Source organism: Amia ocellicauda, chromosome 19, assembly GCF_036373705.1.
Source record: "Amia ocellicauda isolate fAmiCal2 chromosome 19, fAmiCal2.hap1, whole genome shotgun sequence".
Taxonomy (NCBI): domain Eukaryota; kingdom Metazoa; phylum Chordata; class Actinopteri; order Amiiformes; family Amiidae; genus Amia; species Amia ocellicauda.
In genome coordinates, this window is record NC_089868.1 from 22,856,660 (window position 1) to 22,877,418 (window position 20,759).

General features: G+C 38.2%; 1 protein-coding gene across 1 annotated transcript; it reads left to right on the forward strand.

Moving 5' to 3' along the window:
* The first annotated feature begins 3,613 nt into the window (after window positions 1–3,613).
* Window positions 3,614–20,415, forward strand: brinp3a.1 (bone morphogenetic protein/retinoic acid inducible neural-specific 3a, tandem duplicate 1). The gene is made up of 8 exons (XM_066692303.1): window positions 3,614–4,244; window positions 4,685–4,959; window positions 7,830–8,020; window positions 8,347–8,531; window positions 15,522–15,627; window positions 16,316–16,552; window positions 17,352–17,574; window positions 18,903–20,415. Exons 2-8 carry the CDS (start codon window positions 4,730–4,732, stop codon window positions 20,017–20,019), a joined length of 2,289 nt encoding a protein of 762 aa, XP_066548400.1. The 5' UTR covers window positions 3,614–4,244; window positions 4,685–4,729; the 3' UTR covers window positions 20,020–20,415.
* The last annotated feature ends 344 nt before the right edge of the window (window positions 20,416–20,759 follow it).

Sequence of the window (20,759 nt, forward strand, 5' to 3'; positions counted from 1 at the left end):
AGTCTATAATTTTAATGGTAGGTGTATTTTAACAGTGAGAGACAGAATAACAACCAAAAAATCCAGAAAAACACATTTCATAAAAGTTATAAATTGATTTGCATGTTAATGAGGGAAATAAGTATTTGATCCCCTATCAATCAGCAAGATTTCTGGCTCCCAGGTGTCTTTTATACAGGTAACGAGCTGAGATTAGGAGCACTCTCTTAAAGGGAGTGTTCCTAATCTCAGCTCGTTACCTGTATAAAAGACACCTGTCCACAGAAGCAATCAATCAATCAGATTCCAAACTCTCCACCATGGCCAAGACCAAAGAGCTGTCCAAGGATGTCAGGGACAAGATTGTAGACCTACACAAGGCTGGAATGGGTTACAAGAGCATCGCCAAGCAGCTTGGTGAGAAGGTGACAACAGTTGGTGCGATTATTCGCAAATGGAAGAAACACAAAATAACTGTCAGTCTCCCTCGGTCTGGGGCTCCATGCAAGATCTCACCTCGTGGAGTTTCAATGATCATGAGAACGGTGAGGAATCAGCACAGAACTACACGGGAGGATCTTGTTAATGATCTCCAGGCAGCTGGGACCATAGTCACCAAGAAAACAATTGGTAACACACTACGCCGTGAAGGACTGAAATCCTGGGGGCCATGTACCGTCAAATCTTGGGTGAGAACCTCCTTCCCTCAGCCAGGGCATTGAAAATGGGTCGTGGATGGGTATTCCAGCATGACAATGACCCAAAACACACAGCCAAGGCAACAAAGGAGTAGCTCAAGAAGAAGCACATTAAGGTCCTGGAGTGGCCTAGCCAGTCTCCAGACCTTAATCCCATAGAAAATCTGTGGAAGGAGCTGAAGGTTCGAGTTGCCAAACGTCAGCCTCGAAACCTTAATGACTTGGAGAGGATCTGCAAAGAGGAGTGGGACAAAATCCCTCCTGAGATGTGTGCAAACCTGGTGGCCAACTACAAGAAACGTCTGACCTCTGTGATTGCCAACAAGGGTTTTGCCACCAAGTACTAATCGAAGGGGTCAAATACTTATTTCCCTCATTAACATGCAAATCAATTTATAACTTTTTTGAAATGCATTTTTCTGGATTTTTTTGTTGTTATTCTGTCTCTCACTGTTAAAATACACCTACCATTAAAATTATAGACTGATCATTTCTTTGTCAGTGGGCAAACGTACAAAATCAGCAGGGGATCAAATACTTTTTTCCCTCACTGTAAATCCTGATTTGTTGTGTATTCCACATTCTAATGAAAGTCATAGTTAACAATTCAAAGTTTGTTACAATGATTACCATATATTACACATTGCAAGAGAAAGTTCAGAGAACATTCTGACAACTAAAAGTTAAAAAGTTTTTCTCTTCCTCTCTGAAGTTGCTTATTCGTGCAGTACACGTATGTCTGGGAAGCAAAAACAGAAGGCTGTCACTGCTTTGGCTGCTTTACAGTGTGGGTGATATATTCAAGAACCAGAGATAATCGTGACAAGCACAGCAAGTCTTGATATACTCAGCAGACAATAATATTTAACTGCCTGGAAACTTGTATGATGATGTAGTGTTCGGCAGTTCTGTGTGGTATAAAAATATGCCAGAATCATATTGGGGAAATCATATTTTAAAATTAAATAATGCCTATTAAACAGGTGGCTAGTGAAATGATTGTTCTATATTCAGTGTTAAAGATGAGAGTAGCTCTAGAGAAGGATTTTAGGTTTTTTAGAGACATACAGACAGATTTCAAATGATTTCTGCTGTTTTGATAATGCAGAATACAGATTGGTGTTAATTTTAGGTTTGAGATAGTGTATCCGATTAGGATTAGGGTTAAATTCAATTTTGCACTCAGGCTAGATTTAGTGACAGAGCTCATCTTTGGTGTGATGGAAAAATTGATTCATATTATTAATCCTGAAAATGATCAACACCAAAGATGTTACAGGGTAGAAAAAACTAAACAATACTATTTGCAGGAATATAAAAACAGTACAAACGACTTTAAAATGATTTATGTAAGACAGGATTTTCTTATAGACATAATATTGAAATCTCGTACCAAACCTGTTAAGACATTTTCACATTCAGTGAGCGCTGAAGAAACTGTCAAATTGCAGGCTAATTAAAATATTATCATTGCTCTTTCCCCAGATCACTCTTCACAAAGACATCACTTCAGCAGCATCATTGAGCAGTATACCTCTTATGTGAATATTTACCTGTTGTAATGACTTTCTATCTCTTGGGCAGTAAATGGTCCTGACTGAATGATTTTTTTCCCTTCCACTATTTCAATTAAACATTTCAGCAGTCGCATACAAAAGTCAGTTATGTAAGCAGCGCCAAATTCCCCATTCAGCAAAGTTGTAACATGCCAATAAAATCTCCAGCCAGGTTAGCCAGTGATTATTTTCCTTCTTCTTTTAGATTAACACCTTGTTTTGATTTTCCACAATGATTATGTAATTTACTTCTGGTCTCTGCCCTGTCAGTCAGCGGCAATCAATTGGAAATCAATGCTTGGGCCTCTTCCGTGGTCAAGCAAGACCTCTTGATTAAATCACTTCTGGCCTCGATCACTTGCTGCTCAATTATCATAATTGTGCATTCAGACGGAGTCATTTGAGAGCTTTTTTCCACCATTGCACTTTCCCAAAAGAATATTTCTCCCACTGCTGTTTGGTTGGAGACATGGGGAAGCACACCTGGTGAGACAACATGTGTTTCCAAAATGAAAGGTGTGGATTTGACTGAGACAGGTAACTTCCAACTCATTCCACTCACCTTAAAGCAGTAGGAAAGCAGAAATGTGAAAACAATGCCTTGGTCTTTGCTGTGACTGTGTTGAAGGAAATTGCCTCCATATCACTTCAGGTTCAGTGCATTTTGCCTAAGGATCCCTGCGTTTTGTGCAGCTAGCCAAGAAAACCTCTATGACTTGACAGTATTTTTCAGTTTGTATCCACCTCACATTTAAGACAATTATTTTGGATGTCTAAATAATTCCCTCTGCTCTCGTTTATTTTTTCGCTTCATGTGTATTGTCACATGTCAAAAGGGTCATTGGATTCCTGTCTTGTAAGTGGGCTGACTTCCAAAAGCTACACTAACAGTAATAGAAACATACAAATTACAATCAAGTCAAAGTGGCCATGTTAGGCATTGTCCTTCATCGGCATTGGCCAAACTCAAATGCTTTTTGGAAATGAGATTTTAAATATAGCATAGTATGACATTAATACAACATGTTTAATATCAATGTGTATTTTTATTATTACATTTAACTACTACTACTACTACTACTACTACTAATAATAATAATAATAATAATAATAATAATAATAATAATAATAATTAGATGTGATTACTTTATTTAAAGGATGTATAGGCATATGCTTTCCTAAAACCATATTTTAGTATGTATTGTACTTATTTCCAGACAAAACGCCATCAAACCCTTAGGTTACCACCTGATTATGCGACCAGCTTGAGACCCAGAAACCCTCCTTCCCTCACGCATGCAACCAATTACAGAGAGAGCTGGTGGAGCCTGTGAATAAATTGCAAGTTTGTCGGTGCAAAAGAGCAAGCCAGCCAGCCAGCAGCGGAAGCACATGCACAGATTGAGAGGGGAGCCGCTTCTCAGTTAGGATTTTTAGCTTTTTTGAAAGGGTGTGCATGACAATAAAAAAGGATGAAGACACTGCTGGGAGGTGGAAATGAAATCTGAAGTGATCCCAATCTGTTGCCACCGTTAAAGACAGGACCTGCAACTGACATCAGCTCTTGCATCAATAAAGTTCTGCCTTTGAGGAACACCTTGCATCTTCCTCCGTGTGTAATCATACAAGAAAACCCTTAAAAACAAGCTGCTCTGTAGAGGCTCGCATCTGTGTCTGTGGATGTGCTGTTGCAGGACGATTTGGGCGCCTCTGGGATCCACTATGAAACATCTTTGGGAAATAAAAAGCGGATTGATCAGCCCGTCTTTCTGAAGAGCCCTGCTGCTGTTCATGCTTTTTGGGGCTTTTTGGGGCGTTTTAAAAACGAAACTATTTCTATTTTAAAATAACCTCGTACGTGGGTGTTGTTTGAAAGTCACTTTCATGTGGTTTTACAGCAATGAAAGTCTTGATATAATCTCATCCCCGCTAATTGCAAAAGACGCCTTAAGTGAAGAGTAAACTTCAATAAAGTATTTTGGGGGAAAACAAGAAACAGGTTCCGAACCAGGTAAGGGTCAAGTTAGCATTTTACTTGTATTAAGTAAACCGGTGAATTATTGAACTATTCGCATTTGCATTGTATTTCACACGCATATAGACGGATATTTCATATGTATCTTACAGTGTTTGTGTGTGTGTGTGTGTGTTCATTTAAAGCGTATATCAATTATTATTAATATAAGCAACTTACAACGTCTTTTTTATTGCTATACGTACCTTTAAAATGCATGGATACAATGTATGGATATTGTATACTGGGAATATATATTCCTCAAACATAAACAGGAGCGTATTATCACATTCAACAGACAACACACACGACTTGTCATACAATGTTAAATGTAACCAAAATGTTTTAAACTGGTTATAAACTAGAATCTTAATAATAAAAACAAATGCCATTTTATTTGAAAAACCGATTCTCTGTTTGTGTTTTTACCATTGCAGGTAATAGGGAAAGTTGCGGGAGAATGAAGAGTCCCCGGGGGAAGCATGACCTGCCGGTATATTGCTTTTAAACGGGTGTTTCTAATGCTTCTATGGGAGTGTGTAACACTAAGCCTCCATTGCTGGGTTTTAGGGACTGCAGCAAGTGCCAGTAATGCTGCCGGTCCCCTGGGATGGCTCCTGTCAGATAAAGGCCCCTATCACCATTCACAAGAATTCACTGAATTTGTGGAAAGGTACCAGCAGGGATTTACTACCAAATACAAGATCTACAGGTGAGCTACTTAACAACCACTTCTTGTTTTTCTGCAGTGAGTTGACAAGGAACCCCTGTGGTTCTTTAAACAGGTTTCTGACACACAAAATCTACTAGCATTGGAGCTGTACCAAAACAAAAAGGGAAAATTATCCAATACCACAGATCAATACATTGCATTTATATAAGGCATACTATATATATATATATGCAGGCAATGTTGTTACCAACCTAGAAGGATTCTACTGATTGAGCTGAGAAATTAAATTGAAATTCCATTATTTTTTAATCTGCCAGATTTATTAATTAATAAATTCACCCCCAATGTATATAAAGATGTATCTAGAGCTCACAATGGCACTAGCTAGACTGACATGTACTTTGGCAGTCAAATGCTTTACCATTGCCAGGCACAGATGGGGTACATAGACAGCATTTGGGTTGCGTTTAGATCCCTTCTACATCAGCGAATATGTACAAATGTTGTGCTGGACATTTTTTGTCTGAAACAAATACAGTAAAACAGTTGTTGTTATACAGAACTCAAGCTCCCTCTAGTGGAACAAATGATGATTGAATATAGGTGTGTGTGTGTGGGGGGGGGTAACTCACACAGAGTTTATATTATCGATCAAGACAATAGCACACAAATTGACATACTTTGCACAGAACTTTAGTGGAAATGACTTGACTAGACTCCAAGGAGTGTGAAGAAGAGTAATTGTTATACTGTCTGGAACAACATGGAAAGAAACTTACGGCTTAAATATTTTATACCCCCAAAGGCATATTCTTGTGTTTTCTGTTGATAGTTACAAGGAAACCAGGCACTTTATAAACAATAAAAAAACAAAGAGCTATTTAGCAAAGATCAAGATCAGTGGAAAAGATCAGTGCTCAGTGAAGGATGGTAGATGACTCATACAAATCTTGTTTTGATGTTCAGAGTATGGCACCTTTTCTGTTGTTGGCAACTTTTGGAAGTCAATGCAGAGAAGAAAGGTTGAGACAAAATCATATCCCATTGTGCCAGTGGGTCATTATGATGTCCCAGTTTCTAAACCACTGTCCTGAGGTACCTGGATAAGAGAATGGTATGAGAGTCGATGCTTGGTGGGGGATGTTGTGGCGGTTGAGAAGCAGTAGCACTTGAAATGTAATGAGTTTGCACTGATGCACTCATGGTGTTTGGCTGCGTATGCCCTGTTCTACTCACATATATTATTGCTGTGGTTTTGATTGGTACTCCAGTGTGTCCACGTGCGTTCGGTGGAATTGGTTTTGCTCTAACCAGAATGCTATAATATAACATGCAAATCACAGCCCTTAACTGACACTAACCTCTTGTGACAATTCACTGAAATGATTTGCCACAGTGTGCATGCGATGGTGAGGATTCACTATTTTTTTTTTTTGCTTTAAAATGAGCAGCGACTGGAATTGCATTTTTCTATATTTAATAATGCTTCTAGGCTTTTAAGGCAAACTTGTAAAAAATTAATCTCACTAGAAAGCATTATTTTATTCTCGGGTGTATGTAGGGCATTGGAATGTGGGAAAAAGAAAAGGGTAATTTCTTCAACATTATCAAACATAATTAAGATATAGTTTATGTAGTTTTAAGTTCTAAATCAAGTGTTGTTCTTGTAAAACCTGGCAACTTGTAAAAAACTTTGAATTAGGCAGATGTTTTTTTTACATTTAAGCTGAAAGATGGCTACATGTTGTAAAGTAAAGTTACATAATTCAATTTCATGATTCTTCACAATTGCATAAAGGATACAAATGTGGTTGTTTCAGTCACTTTTTATTGTCTGTGCTATCAATTGCTTCTGACAGGGAAAAAATGTTTTAATCTATTAACATGCAGGACGTGCACATGAAATGTCATTAGGCAGAACTGGCATTTGAGCCAAGACTGCTCTCAAACACAACATCCAGTTAAAGTCCCAGTGATATTTGTATTTTCTTTGGTCACATTTGTCAATTAAAATATTTGCTATGTTTTGGTTTATTTGCTGTTGTTGGTTATTTATACAATATAGGTCTGTATTGGTTCGAACTAATTCAATAGATTTACATTTATGAATATATTTTATTAAGTTTTTTTTATTAAGTTATTATTTCTCAACCTGTTTTTGATTGTTCAACAGTTTTGTGGATGAAACGGGATGAAAAAAGCACCTGATTACTTCAATTTTAATTTGCCAGCTTTCATTGTTTAGTTTAAATCTTGAAAATAAAGTCTCCTTTATTTATTAAATGTGATCTATGCGTATTCGAAAACATGTAATTTATTCTCAGGTTGCTTTGTGGGCTGTATTGCCTTAAGCATTACCTGTAAATATTGTCATAAATGCTGTATTGATTTAAGATCAGGTGACTGGGCAGGCAATACAGGTCCTGTAACCTTTTCTTCCTGGAGAATCACCTTCAGAGCTTGTTTGTGCAATTTGTCTATGAAATCCGTACGAGTGCAACTTCCACCTGACAGCAATAACATCCTTCAGTCGGTGTCTGACAACAAAAATAGCACTTACATAATTTTATACTTGTTAGCAGATGACATGTATTTGACTGGGGCCTAAATATCAATACGTGCTTATTAATTCAGTTCCTGTTATTTTGACTATATAAATACAAACACATACACATATATACTACTGTTGTATGTAAGGTTTACTTTCAGTGCATCTGTTGCATAAACTACAAGTTTTTGGGTGGAAAAAAAGGCTTTGCCACGTTGTAATTCCATAAATATCTGCCAAAATATCAAGCGGTTCATTAAGCCACTCCACGTCAAGCTCAGAACCATTTGCCTGTGATTGCCAAGCCATCGACGGCGCTTGAGCGCGTTTATCTATCCATCTCTCGTGTCTGATTTTCTAGAGAGTTTGGCCGCTGGAAAGTCAACAGCCTGGCGATTGAGAGGAAGGACTACAATGGCTTTGCTTTGCCTCTGGATCCAGAGTTCATGCAGAACATCAGATTGCTGGGACGCAGGCCGAGCCTCAAAAAGATCACAGACAATATCATCAAGAAATACGGGACCCACTTCCTGCTGTCGTCTACACTGGGAGGTAGTGTTTGTAAAGTTCCCTATTATATAGTTAACCACTAACTGCTTTTTTTTCATCCACAGCACACAAACCATGTTTTATTCTTAACTGGCAGATGCATTTCAGCTAGTGTTAACCACTGAACCGTTTTCAAAATGTTAAAACAGAAGCAGTTGGCATCAATGGAAATGTTGACTATTTAGATGCAGGGTTTGTTTGCAATATTCAGATATTAAAGCTGCAGAGATGCCAAACTGAGCCTTTCACTTACTTCTGATCATGATTATAATGGTGATGCCATATGGTACAAGTCACTAAGACACTAACCGATGTTTTACATTTTGCAGGGGAAGAATCCTTGACTATTTTTGTGGATAAGAGGAAACTGAGCAAGCAACTGGATGCAGGCGACTCGAACAGCACAGCGGTGACCCTGGAGACGCTTCACCAGCTGGCCGCCTCCTACTTCATTGACAGAGAGAGTACTCTCCGCAAGCTCCATCACATTCAGATCGCCTCAACCGCCATTAAGGTAAATTGACACCTCCAATGGAAATATACATTATATACCAGATGCTAATGCTTCCCAAAGCGGAGGCTCGCTGGATCTCTCACTTTGGAGGGGCACAGTGGTTAGTCGCTGCTTTAGCATGTGTTATTTCTTCGGATGAAGATTGATTTACTGGAAAATGAACGATTGTCTTCGTTTCTTTTCAATCTCAATGCCCACAATGCCGTACAATATGGATTCATGCTGTAGCACGATCATACTGTAAACAAAACTTGGAAACTTTTCAGAAAGGTACCATATTAATTTGTAATTTGTCTCTCTTCGAATTCCTATACAAACAAGCACGCAAATCTAAACATTAATCTTGTTTCTCCATCTATACATTGAATCTGATTAGCATGGTTGTAATATTTCTTGTCTTGCTACCCAACAATTAAGACTGGTGGCTTCTAGAGCACTTGATTTAATAAGTTACCTTATTTATACTGAATAGGGCAGAAACTCACAGTACACTAAAACATTCAGATTGAGATGAATGAAAACAAAACCTCCCCAATGCAATTATTTGCGAGGCCGTTTAACTGCCTGCTGTAAAATTTTCAACCTTTAATTCAAAGCATGGATTTTTTTTACCTTGTGTGGATCGAGGGCTGGTGTTTAAAGAACAGTAGTCATTCACAGAGATGCAGAATTGATTAAAAAATGTTATTTTAAAGAAGGATTGCTTGGATCCCAGCTGACATTGCTCCTCCTCTGGAAAAGAAATGAGCCAAGGACTGTGCCACTACAATTATGGATCAGGGTGATAAATTATCTGTTCCATCTCAATAATTTCTTAGATAGCTAACCTCATTTGTCAGCCGTTTCTAATATGAGTTAGGTGTCACACACTAATGAATGGATGAGTTATGTAGAGTATTTTGTACACTGCCAATAATAAATGGTTTCTTAACATAACAGTGTTCGCGGACACCAGACTGAAAATGCTAATAGTGCCGGCGGACATAAACTAGGGCTTTTAAATGTGATTTACCGCTGTAATGTTAAGGTACCGATTAATATAGTTTGAGGTTTATTACACCTAGAATTCAACATTTCAGAGGGAACTCGTTTGGAATAGGTGCGACTGAAAAGGTTACGAGATATTAGTTGGATTTGTTGTGTTGTATTTCACATTGTAAACAATGTAAATAAACAATTGTAAAATAACTAAACCTGGCATGTGGCATGTGGGAGCACAAACCCCTTTATCCAGGAGAGAGAACCATCAGTATGTTTAGAAAGGGAACTAAACTCAAGATTGGTCAGAAGAGCGATGGCGAAGAGGCTTGTGGCCAGATGTTTGAACTTCTCAGCTCCAAGAAGAAGCTTAATATGACCAAACAACAGGAGATAATGTTGTGTAGCACCTGCAGGAGAACTTTGGAAGTGGCAACATGGACAACAAGTGACATCATAAACCTAGAAAGTATATTTGTCGAGACTGAGGGAACCGAACTTTTTCACCCTGGAACAGAGGAGACTACGTGGGGACTTGACTCAAGTCTTCAAAATCATGAAAGGCATCGCCCACATCAAACCAGAGGAGCTTTTCCAGATCAGCAGGGACACTCGCAGCCAGGGACACAAATGGAAATTGGGCTTCAAGGCATTCAAGACAGAAAACAGGAGACGCTTCTTCACACAGAGAGGCGTCATAATCTGAACAAACTCCCCAGCGATGTGGCTGAAGAGACAATTTGGGAACATTCAAAAACAGACTGGATAGGATACTTGGATCACTTCTTAATTATTAGTCACCAAACGAGCATGATTGGTCGAATGGCCTCCTCTCGCTTGGACACTTTCTTTTGTGTCTAATGACAAAACAACAGGAAAAAATGTTGTGTAGCACCTGCAGTACAACTTTGGAAGTGGAAACATGACAGTTTGGTTGGTCACAAACAGTGACATCATAAACCTAGAAAGTATATTTGTCCACCACAATATAATTCAGTTGTCAGTGTTGCACAGTTCTGATAAGGTATAGACTATATGTTTCAATATCATAATAACATTATAATCACAAGCAGATTATGCATAATGTACTTAAACTAGGAAGAAAGAATACAGCTATAGACTGGGCCATATTTATCCTTGTTGTCTTGGTCTTCAGTCAGGCAACCCAAGAGCAATGCGTAAGGATTAATACACTTTCCTTCTCTTATTGCTGGGGATGCCAAGCTGATTTTATTAAGCCAGTTTGATGGTTTGTAATTACTTTGCAATGCTTTTTAAAACCCCTTCCTGAAGCCTTGATATTTAAATCTCTTAAACTGCACGTTTTGATGGCCGAGCTGGTGGAATTGTGAATCGTAACTTGGGCGTGAAAGTTTTATTAAGTTTACGCTGAACTGTGAGACTCCATTAGATTTTGTTCAATACAGTTTCAAGTCATTAATTAATAATAATAATACATTTACCCAATTTTATAAATATTGGATGTGGAAGACACATTTTTGTGTAGGCACATATGGGAATATGACTTTTAGACTTAGAGAGTTAATGGCTAATAGGCTAATATGAAATTTGACAGATTCTAACTCTGTTTTTCACATATGGAAAGTGAGCATTAATCTAATGTGTGGAAAACCTAGAAGTTTCGCAATTAAACTAACCCCCTAGATATCTGGTGGCAAATTAATTTATTAAGCATTAATTTTTATTAAACCGCCGTTTATAGGAAACCGGTTTTGCCTTGGAAAGATACACTTGAGTTTAATCAAATCAAATACTATTGCGATCCTTTAAATAAGCACATTGGTGACTCTTTTTATAGAAAAACAAACGCAGAAAAGCACCAACGCTCATCGCAAAACGGCCAAAAGGTCACTGAAAAAATAAGTGACGAGGAACACAAAAGAGAAGTGTCGGCGTGGATAAGCCGTCTCCAGTAAATGCGGTTTGGCATGTTACAAATGCACTTAGCGAAGGAGATGAGCAAGTTTGAAAGCTGTCACCAAATGAATTCCAAAGCCAGTGATTTAGGAAATGCAAAAGCTTCTCCGATCATCTTCAAACATTTCAAGGCCCAGAAGAAAATATGCTTGTCTGTATTACAAATCAGATCTTTAGCAGACACAGAATATTTGTGCATTAGCTGCCAGGTTCAAATCAGCGAACATGAAACACAACTTCGGCGCATCCAGTAACTCACGCTTGAAAGGGGAAAACTCAGTTCTCTGTTTTTATTGTTATTCGCCTTTATTATAAACTCCAAAGCACTTTATTCAGAAGCAGAAAATACTTTTAAAAGAGTTTGGATGGGTTTGGATCCAACGATGTTTCAGTAAAACCGAAACTCAAATTCCTAATCTGTCCCAACTTGTGGTGTTTGAATGACATTTTAATATAAAAGTGGTATAAGATAAAGGAGAGTGGGATATGCATGTGCTGGCTTTGGTGAATCTAATGGCTAATACAGTATAAAAGTGGATCTTATGGCATCTATTTCCTATTAATCAGTTTTGAGAAGTCTTTTCAGAAGATAACTGGAACCCTTAAGAATAATATGAGAGAGCATAACATTATAAACAATTCTCTCTCTCTGTCTGTTGCTCTGTTATATAGATATATACACACACATATAAATGTATATGATAAACCATCTGGTGTAGCTCAATTACTGATCTCATTAAATCGAAATGCACTCTGTAAAAATTGCTTGATCATAGAAAATTACCATTGGAAAAAAGGATAATTAGTTTTTTATAAATTCATAGTCTAATACACTAATTTGAATTTGACATATCTAAGACACACATTTAGAACACCAGCCACAAAAACAGGCCAATTTACAGCAATTTGAAGCTTCAACATTTTTTTCTCACTATTCTAGATAAAAAGCACAACTTATGCTCCTGTCCCAATGGGCTCTTGTTGCAGATGGTCTCATTTCTATGCACAAGAAATCTCATCTCTATATTTGCATTTGGTCAATTTTCCCTTTAAGTTGGACATCTGTCTCCGTTAGAAATTAATCTGCTGATCCCTGAAGATACTTCTTAGGATTTAATTAATTGTGTGGAAGCATCAATAAACCAAATGTAAATGCCTGCACTGTGTGCGTTAAATTTGTGATTTCCTTCCCTCTTGCTTCATGTCCAATTTTGAAGTTACTGCAGATTCAACATTTCACATAAACCACACACACAAAAAAGTGTTTTAGATAATTAATTTTGGCTGCTAATGTAATTTATGAATTAGTTCTGCTAGCCTGCCAGCCATTTGTACAAGTCTAATCGTAAGACCAACAACAATTTACAAATATGTAAATCTGTTATTTATTTATTAATTTTATTGGTTTGGACCTTTTACAGGTGGTGTTTCAATACATTTGTCCCCCTCCAATATTCTTTTTGTTCTTCAAAACAACCATGAAAAAAGCTTTTGGAGGATTCTGCAGCAAATGCTATGACAATTTATAGTATTTGTGTAGTTAAAAACAGATAAATTATACATGATACGCTCATAAAACATTTACCAAAGAAACATATGAATCCCTGAAACCAAAATAAGTTTTTTCTTCCCTTCAAATTTGATTTGTATTATTCGGTTTTCCACACACAAGTGTACTCATTAAAGGATACATAATACACATTTAAATTATGTATGCTGAGTAAACTAAGAGAGTATTTTAGACTCCACACTCCACACAAATACACAAATAAAGACAGTAGGGCTTGCCTTAAAATACATGCAACAATTTGAACACATTGTATTTTCATATTTATCATGTTTCTTTTACTTTCAGTATTTTACATTCATATTAGTCTACTTTACAGTACTTTAGTTCATATTTATGTACAAACGCAGTACAATATTGACTCTGGAGTTTGTTTCATTTTTTAATAAGTTCCCAAACTTCATTTTTCCTATGAGGTGTTTTGTACATTGTTTATGAGCAATAAAATAGCCGAATACTGTTTATGATCTTTTAATGGACTTACAGTACCATATGTCCCATACAACATTTCCCGCAATATACTATAACCAATGAGATTTTATTATCTGTAATATTTGGATGGACAGAAATATGAAAAGTGAAGATTTGTGGGCATCAGCAACTCATTTTCTTTTGTGCGTCAACACAACATTGTTGATGAAGGGTATTGAGGAGTGGTGTTTCCCAGGAATATGTAAAGGTATATGTGAACTGAAGAAGATTAAAAAAATGGGGAATTGTACAAATGAGGGGCCATTCAACACATCATGCTTAATTGGAGGCTAGTAATTCAAATTAAGAAATTATGCAAGAACAGAAACATGGAAAGCCCATATGGAAGCAGCCCATGAACATTCATTTCCTTTGAGGGTTTCTGCGATGACTGATTTGCACAATAGTGGTCCGATAAAGGTAGAGTTTCCGCAAAGGAGAACTGTCTTTTTCTTCACTGAAAACAAAACAAAACAAAAAACTAAGATTGCCATTAATCTACAATAGCACAACCGTTACTTTTATGGGCCCGTTGGGGAAATATTAAAAGAAACCAGTGTAGCCCTGAGAATAATCTCTAAGTGACAACAAGAGATATATCTGCCCCGGGGCTGGCAGTTTGTCTCCCAATGTGCCAGAGGAGCCTTGATTTACAGTAGCTTTAAATCAGCCTTTTGTCGGCGATGATTGAGCTGTGATTGTGAAGACTCTAATGTAATGCTAAAAGGAGACCAGAAGCGCCCGATTCTGTTTCTTTTATCATTTTGCTGAGACAGCGAAGGCTATGAAGCTTCTTATACCGAACATCTATGGGTGACAACTAATAGATTTTTGAAGACTTCAGCTACAGTTCTCCTCGTGTTCATAAATATTTTATAACCATCCATTTTTACCTTTTGGAGCCGTCCGCCTACATCCATCATCATGCCAGCCTTAGTATTAATGTGGAGTATATTTAGGGTGGCACTGAATTATGATTTCACCAGCAGATACTTAAAGGGCAGTAACTGCTTACCAAATATCTAAAACCTGGGAAGCTAAGCTATAATTTTAACAGATTTTAGGCCCAATTGCAAAGCTGTTCCAATAATATTTTCAATTTTTAGTACACTACCAGTCAAAAGTTTTAGAACACCCCCATTTCTCCAGTTTTTATTGAAATTTAAGCAGTTCAAGTCCAGTGAATAACCTGAAATGGTACTCGTAAGCATTATTTGGCAGTGTTATGCGCAGCCAGCGTGTTTCACTCTAAAACACATCCGATGCACAGTTTCCATGTTGCCTGCCATCATTCAGAGCCCGGGAGGTAAACACGCAGTCTGCTCCGGGAGGGGGGGGGGTGTCTCATTCAGACGGTCACAGATCACTCAGTTCCGATTGGATTTCTTTGCAAATAGGCTTGTTTTGTTCAGCACAAGCTAATGATTAATCCAGTGTATATTATTTGATGTTCTATCAAACACAGATAAGTTCAGATCCAATTATGTAAAATCATTGTGTATTAGTACACTGTGAACAGAGTTTTCCATCCTGACATTTTGAGCTCTCTATGGGTGTGTGTTGCTTCTACCAAAACCTGGATGGTCTTGTTTTGATCAGTAGACTGTCTGGTTCCAGAATATGTCATAGTTGTCAATATTTTCTGAGATTTACAAAACGATTCCATGATTTTATTTTTATCTCCAATTGTTTATTTGTTCTATGCTTTGATTTCAGAGTACACTTAGACATTACACTGTGTACATTTCAATAAAAACTGGAAAAATGGAGGCGTTCTAAAACCTTTGACCGGTTGTGTAGTTAGCTACACTGTTTTCTACAAATTGTATTAATGGATCTTCTTAAATTGTACAACCAACAGAAGAAAACAACCCAGCACAGAACAGGGCACACATTCCTCTACACTGTGTTTATTTATGGTCTGGCATCTATTTTGATGACAACATAAAACATGAATGTGTGTTAACTATTGTTTCCTCAGTGTATTTGAAAAATCACTTCCCCTTGTCCTTTATTATATTTCTTTGTCTCCTCAGGTGACTGAGACAAGGACCGGTCCTCTTGGATGCAGTAACTATGACAACCTTGACTCTGTCAGTTCGGTTCTGGTTCAGAGTCCCGAAAACAAAATCCATTTACAAGGTATAGACTTAGTCGAGCCTTTTGTTTTGATGGCATCATCCTCACCCCCTCAATTCATGCACACCAAAAAGACAGAGTAAGATGAAAAGGCATAAAGCAGCGGTTTGCACAGACAATGAGTAATTAAACCACCATCCATTGACTTTTTTTCCTCACAGCTTAATTGTAAGGCTTTCCTGCCAACATGAGTATTCACGAGATTATTAGGCAATAATAATGTGAGACAGGAAGTGTTAATTAAGAAACAAAATTAACTTTTTCAAATCACGAATTTCAAATTAAAAGCATTAGTAACCTACACAATATTGTACTGTGCAAACTTGTGGGCTCCGCAATTACTGCCTTGCCACTGGGTCTGGACCTTGTGGCGAAATAATTGGAATGATTAGAGGTGGAACCGAAGAAAACACTAGTGGAGTCATTTTTTAAGTCATGTGGGGAAGATGTAATGATGAATAATGATTTAATTAATGTTGGTACATCTCTTAGACTATTTCCTTAAGATAAACTCTTGTTAATGGCGGTTAAGTAATTTCTTAAGAAACACAAGTTAGTTGGTAAAAACAGGGCAATGATTGCACAACCTTAATTGCTCAGCGGTTTCAATCTGTTGGCTTGCTTTGTGTTGCGTTTACTATTCTTTTTAGGTTAACGATATAAATGTATTCTATTTAATTTGTGTTCTTAGGATTACAAATCATTTTACCCGACTATCTGAGAAGTCGCTTTGTGCAGGCGGCTCTCAGCTACATTGGGTGCAATTCAGAGGGAGAATTTATCTGTAAGGACAATGACTGCTGGTGCCAGTGCAGCACCAGGTTTCCCGAATGTAACTGTCCAGACAAGGACCTCAGAGCGATGGAGGAGAACCTGTTGCACATCAGGGAGGCTTGGAGAGTCACCAATAATGACTTTGAGGAATCGGGTAAGAAGGCGACCTTTGAAATGTTGAAATATAAGAGATATGAGATGGAAGATATTACGATTAGCAGAAGACCTCTCTTATATCTCTTATATATTTTATGGTTGTTTTTAAGTGAATATTATCATGGTATGGGTACCAACATCGCTATGCAATGCCATCTACACATTAGAGTTAATAAATGAAGGTATAAGAGAAGATTTAGGACTGTCCGCAGGTGTGATCTATCAAAAGGTGGTGAGACACAAAGGTGGTGCAGTTCTAGCACTTAGGGGCAGATCATTCCAGCACTGGGGGGCAAGAGATGAGATGAAGAGCATGTAGGCAGTTGAGAACCTGCGGGTAAGCATGACTGATCGACCTGTAGAAGAGGAACGGTTAGGGCAAGAGCAGATAAGACCTCTGAGGCAGGCCGGAGCAGCTTGGTACGTAAGGATGAGGGTCTTCAATCACATACAGGCAGCAGGAGGAAGACTATAGACTATACGCATTTGCATATTTGTTTAGTTGGAATTACCTGCTTTTAACCCGCCATTAAATGTCTGTGCTAACAGCAGCTCACACTTTCACTGCACCAAAATCCCTCTCTGTATACTAACGTCTCTCCCCTGTGTATGTTGTGAACTGACACCTCCTGCGAGAGACACTTAATCCTGCTCCGACTGATTTCAGAAGTAGCAGATTACAGCGGTGCATCCCTGCGTTTTAAATAAAAATCAATTGTGCAGATTTCTTCCGAATTGATCGAGAGAGAAAGCAAAGAACGGCAGTATCAACTTCTGCCCACGATTGTGTTTTTCAGATGAGTTCAAGATGTTTGTCAGGAAATTACCCACTTTCTACGCTTTGAACACGTCTGCTATTCAGCACTTCTGGAAGATGGACCCAAACATCCAGCACCGCTATAAACAGCTGGAGGCGAGCACCAGTCTGCTCCTCAGCAAGGCACAGAGGGTCGTCAATCGGCTGTTTAGCCTGATTAAACGATGCCGTACGCAACCAAAAGTCACTGTGCCTAAAGAAAGGTAAGGATTATTCTGATTGATGAATGTTGTGAAGTATTGAATGTCTACAAAACCTGTACGATACCTGTAAATTGTGTATTTGTATGTTACACAACTGTAGGAGAAATCTGGATCAGCGCAGGAGTTTGTGTTTGTGCTATTCTGTTGTATTACAGTGAAACAAAACTTAAAACATGCGACCCATGCCTGCGATGCCATGTAGGGATGGCTTTATTAAGGTCTGAAATGAATCAGATAACACATGACTTTGCACTCCTATGTACATTTGTTAAAGAAGATATGGATATATTGAAACTCTGGCTAAATCTAATAATCAAACCTTAATTTAAACCCGGTTGTTTAAATCATGCAACGGGACGTACAGACAGAGGAGGAGAAGATAAGTGGATTTTCTCCATCTTGTTCGGTTTCATTAGGGCGATACTGGCGGTGGATCAGTGTGGCTTTTTTATTACATCGTCTTTGGATCTTTTATTGTTTCAGACTCTCATAATTCATAAAATAATTAGGTTATGTGAGCAAATGGATACATCCAAACTCTTCAGTATATTTCTTCTCGTTCTGAAAACTGCTGACAGGCGGCTGGATCTCATAACAGCCCACCTGCTTCTGTCTCGTCTCTGAGGGAATGAGTTTCAGTGCATATTTACATATTCTGCCAGCAGAGCTCATGTTGGGGGAAGAAATAATGGGAAAAAAGCCTTACAGGGTTTCACACAGAAAAGAATATATATCGGTGTACTGGCATGATGGACACGTCTTGTGGTGTTGAACATTGTGGTTTTAATGTTTTCACAGGAAAAATAAATAATATATGATTATTTTGACAGAAAGTAATAGATCACTTGCATCACATGTTTTTTTCAACATATTTTTATTACAGTACAAGTATCAGCCATTTCCCCATCGCAATACCAGCTTTGTGTTTAGGTCATTGCTGTTTTTCTTGGGTTGGATGGGTTGGCATTATCTTATTTAAACTGAGAATTATTAGCTAGGTCTTTTAAATACTCTATGTTAATGTTAATGTCATGCCTAGGGGGTTACAATATGAATGCACGGCCAGATATGTAATTTGAACCTTCTGTGAACCTTTAGTTACTGCAACACATTACTGTATTTAATATGTCCTTATACATTTTTCATCTTAGGATAAAACATTTCCGTAAACCTCACTGAGTGCCTATATGTTTTCCACTCATTAATCCTCAACACAGATAGCTTGGGATAATTGCTGGACCAGATGCATATATTTCTAATCTATTACATTATATAGATGTAGAAACGCACTGCAGTTCTTCTTTGTCTCTCTCCTTTGTCTCGATTAGGTCTTTAAACTACTGGGTGAACTACATTCAATCCATCTTGTACTGCAGTGAAAACAATCAAATCGGGACATTCTCCGAAGAGTCAAGAAGCTGCTCGTGTCCCTATGATCAGCCTACCTGCCAGGGAATCATCCCGTGCACCGTGGGAGATGGTACTTACTGTGCTTCTTGCTCGTACGAGAATCGCACCCGATGTGGGAATTGCAATCCTGGATACATGCTCAGTCAAGGCTCTTGCAGGCATGAGGTGCCCGATTCCACGGACCACTTCATCGGCTTCGAGACCGACCTGCAGGACCTGGAGATGAAATACCTGCTACAGAAACGCGACAGCCGCATCGCGGTCCACGCCATCTTCATCAGCAACGACATGCGGCTCAACAACTGGTTTGACCCGTCTTGGCGGAAGAGAATGCTCCTCACGCTGAAGAGCAACAAGTACAAGTCCAACTTGGTCCACATGCTCCTGGGGATGTCCCTCCAGATCTGCCTGACGAAAAACAGCACCTTAGAACCAGTGTTGTCCGTTTATATCAATCCCTTTGGAGGCAGCCATTCAGAGAGCTGGTACATGCCCATTAATCAAGATAAGTACCCCGACTGGGAAAGGACTAAGTTAGATATCCCTCTGGACTGTTACAACTGGACATTGACTTTGGGCAATAAGTGGAAAACCTTTTTCGAAACTGTCCACATCTACCTGAGGAGCCGTATCAAGACAGCCTCGCTCCACGGCAACGGGACAGTCTATTTCGAGCCACTAGAGTTCATGGACCCTTCCCGAAACTTGGGCTACATGAAAATAAACAGTTTACAGGTGTTTGGTTACAGTATGCACTTTGACCCGGAAGCCATTCAGGATCTGATCCTCCAGCTGGACTACCCATACACTCAGGGATCACAGGACTCGGCACTGCTGCAGCTGGTGGAGATCAGAGACCGTGTGAACCGGCTCTCGCCACCCGGTCAGCAGCCAATGGACTTATTTTCCTGCCTGCTCCGCCATCGTCTTAAACTGTCCGCAAGCGAAGTGGTCCGGATTCTCGCTGCCCTGCAGACTTTCAGTGCCAAGCAACCCAACTCGATGGAGTACGAAGCAACCAAATTGTGTAGTTAATAAGAGGATGTAGATCAATGTCAAGAAATGTTTTTCTGGATGGCCGGAGGGTTCTTTAATATTTTTTTGGTTTCACTTTCTTTAAATTTAATTTCTGCATCCATGAAAGTCAATAACACCACTATTATTTATTATTATTTCCATTGATGTTTGTTGTTTATTAATATTTTAGTTTCAAATCATTGTAGGCAATGTTTTTGGAGAAATAATTGTAAAACATCACATAGTTCTCAGTGGAGCGCACTATTGTGTGTCACGTCGGCTGTATATCTTTGTTTTATACATTTTGGTTTCTATAATGAAAGAGAAATTGGATTGGGAAATAATCTGTATTATGAATTTGTTAATACACTAAAGTCCTTTTTATGTGTTGTCTATAAATCTTTTACAAAAATATTTTAAAATGTCATGGTGTTTTATTGGATAACTTTACTTTTATAACTGATTTGCTTTTTTGAAAACTTTACTAATTCTATGAAATATATATTCATTGCCTTGACCGCAGTTGATTAAGTTGTATATTGATTACAAAACATAAAAGAATAAGGTTAAGAAAATACCCTAGAAAAAACAATCTGGAAAAGTAACGTCTTGATTTCTTTATTGTTTTTATTTTAGTTTCCTACTTAATTATTTAATACATGGGATGAGATTAATATAGTTCAAATAAATTATGAATTATATTTTCAAGGTTATTTTATTCAGTTTTGTTCACAGTGCTTTGTACAGGTGCCTAAATC

What these genes read in the sequence shown, in the direction of transcription:
- brinp3a.1 (XM_066692303.1), top strand. Translation starts at nt 4,730, where the DNA reads ATGACCTGCCGGTATATTGCTTTTAAACGGGTGTTTCTAATGCTTCTA. An exon ending in GCTGTCGTCTACACTGGGAG is followed by an intron (nt 8,021 to 8,346) that starts GTAGTGTTTGTA and finishes TACATTTTGCAG; the next exon opens with GGGAAGAATCCTTGACTATT. An exon ending in TAATGACTTTGAGGAATCGG is followed by an intron (nt 16,553 to 17,351) that starts GTAAGAAGGCGA and finishes TGTGTTTTTCAG; the next exon opens with ATGAGTTCAAGATGTTTGTC.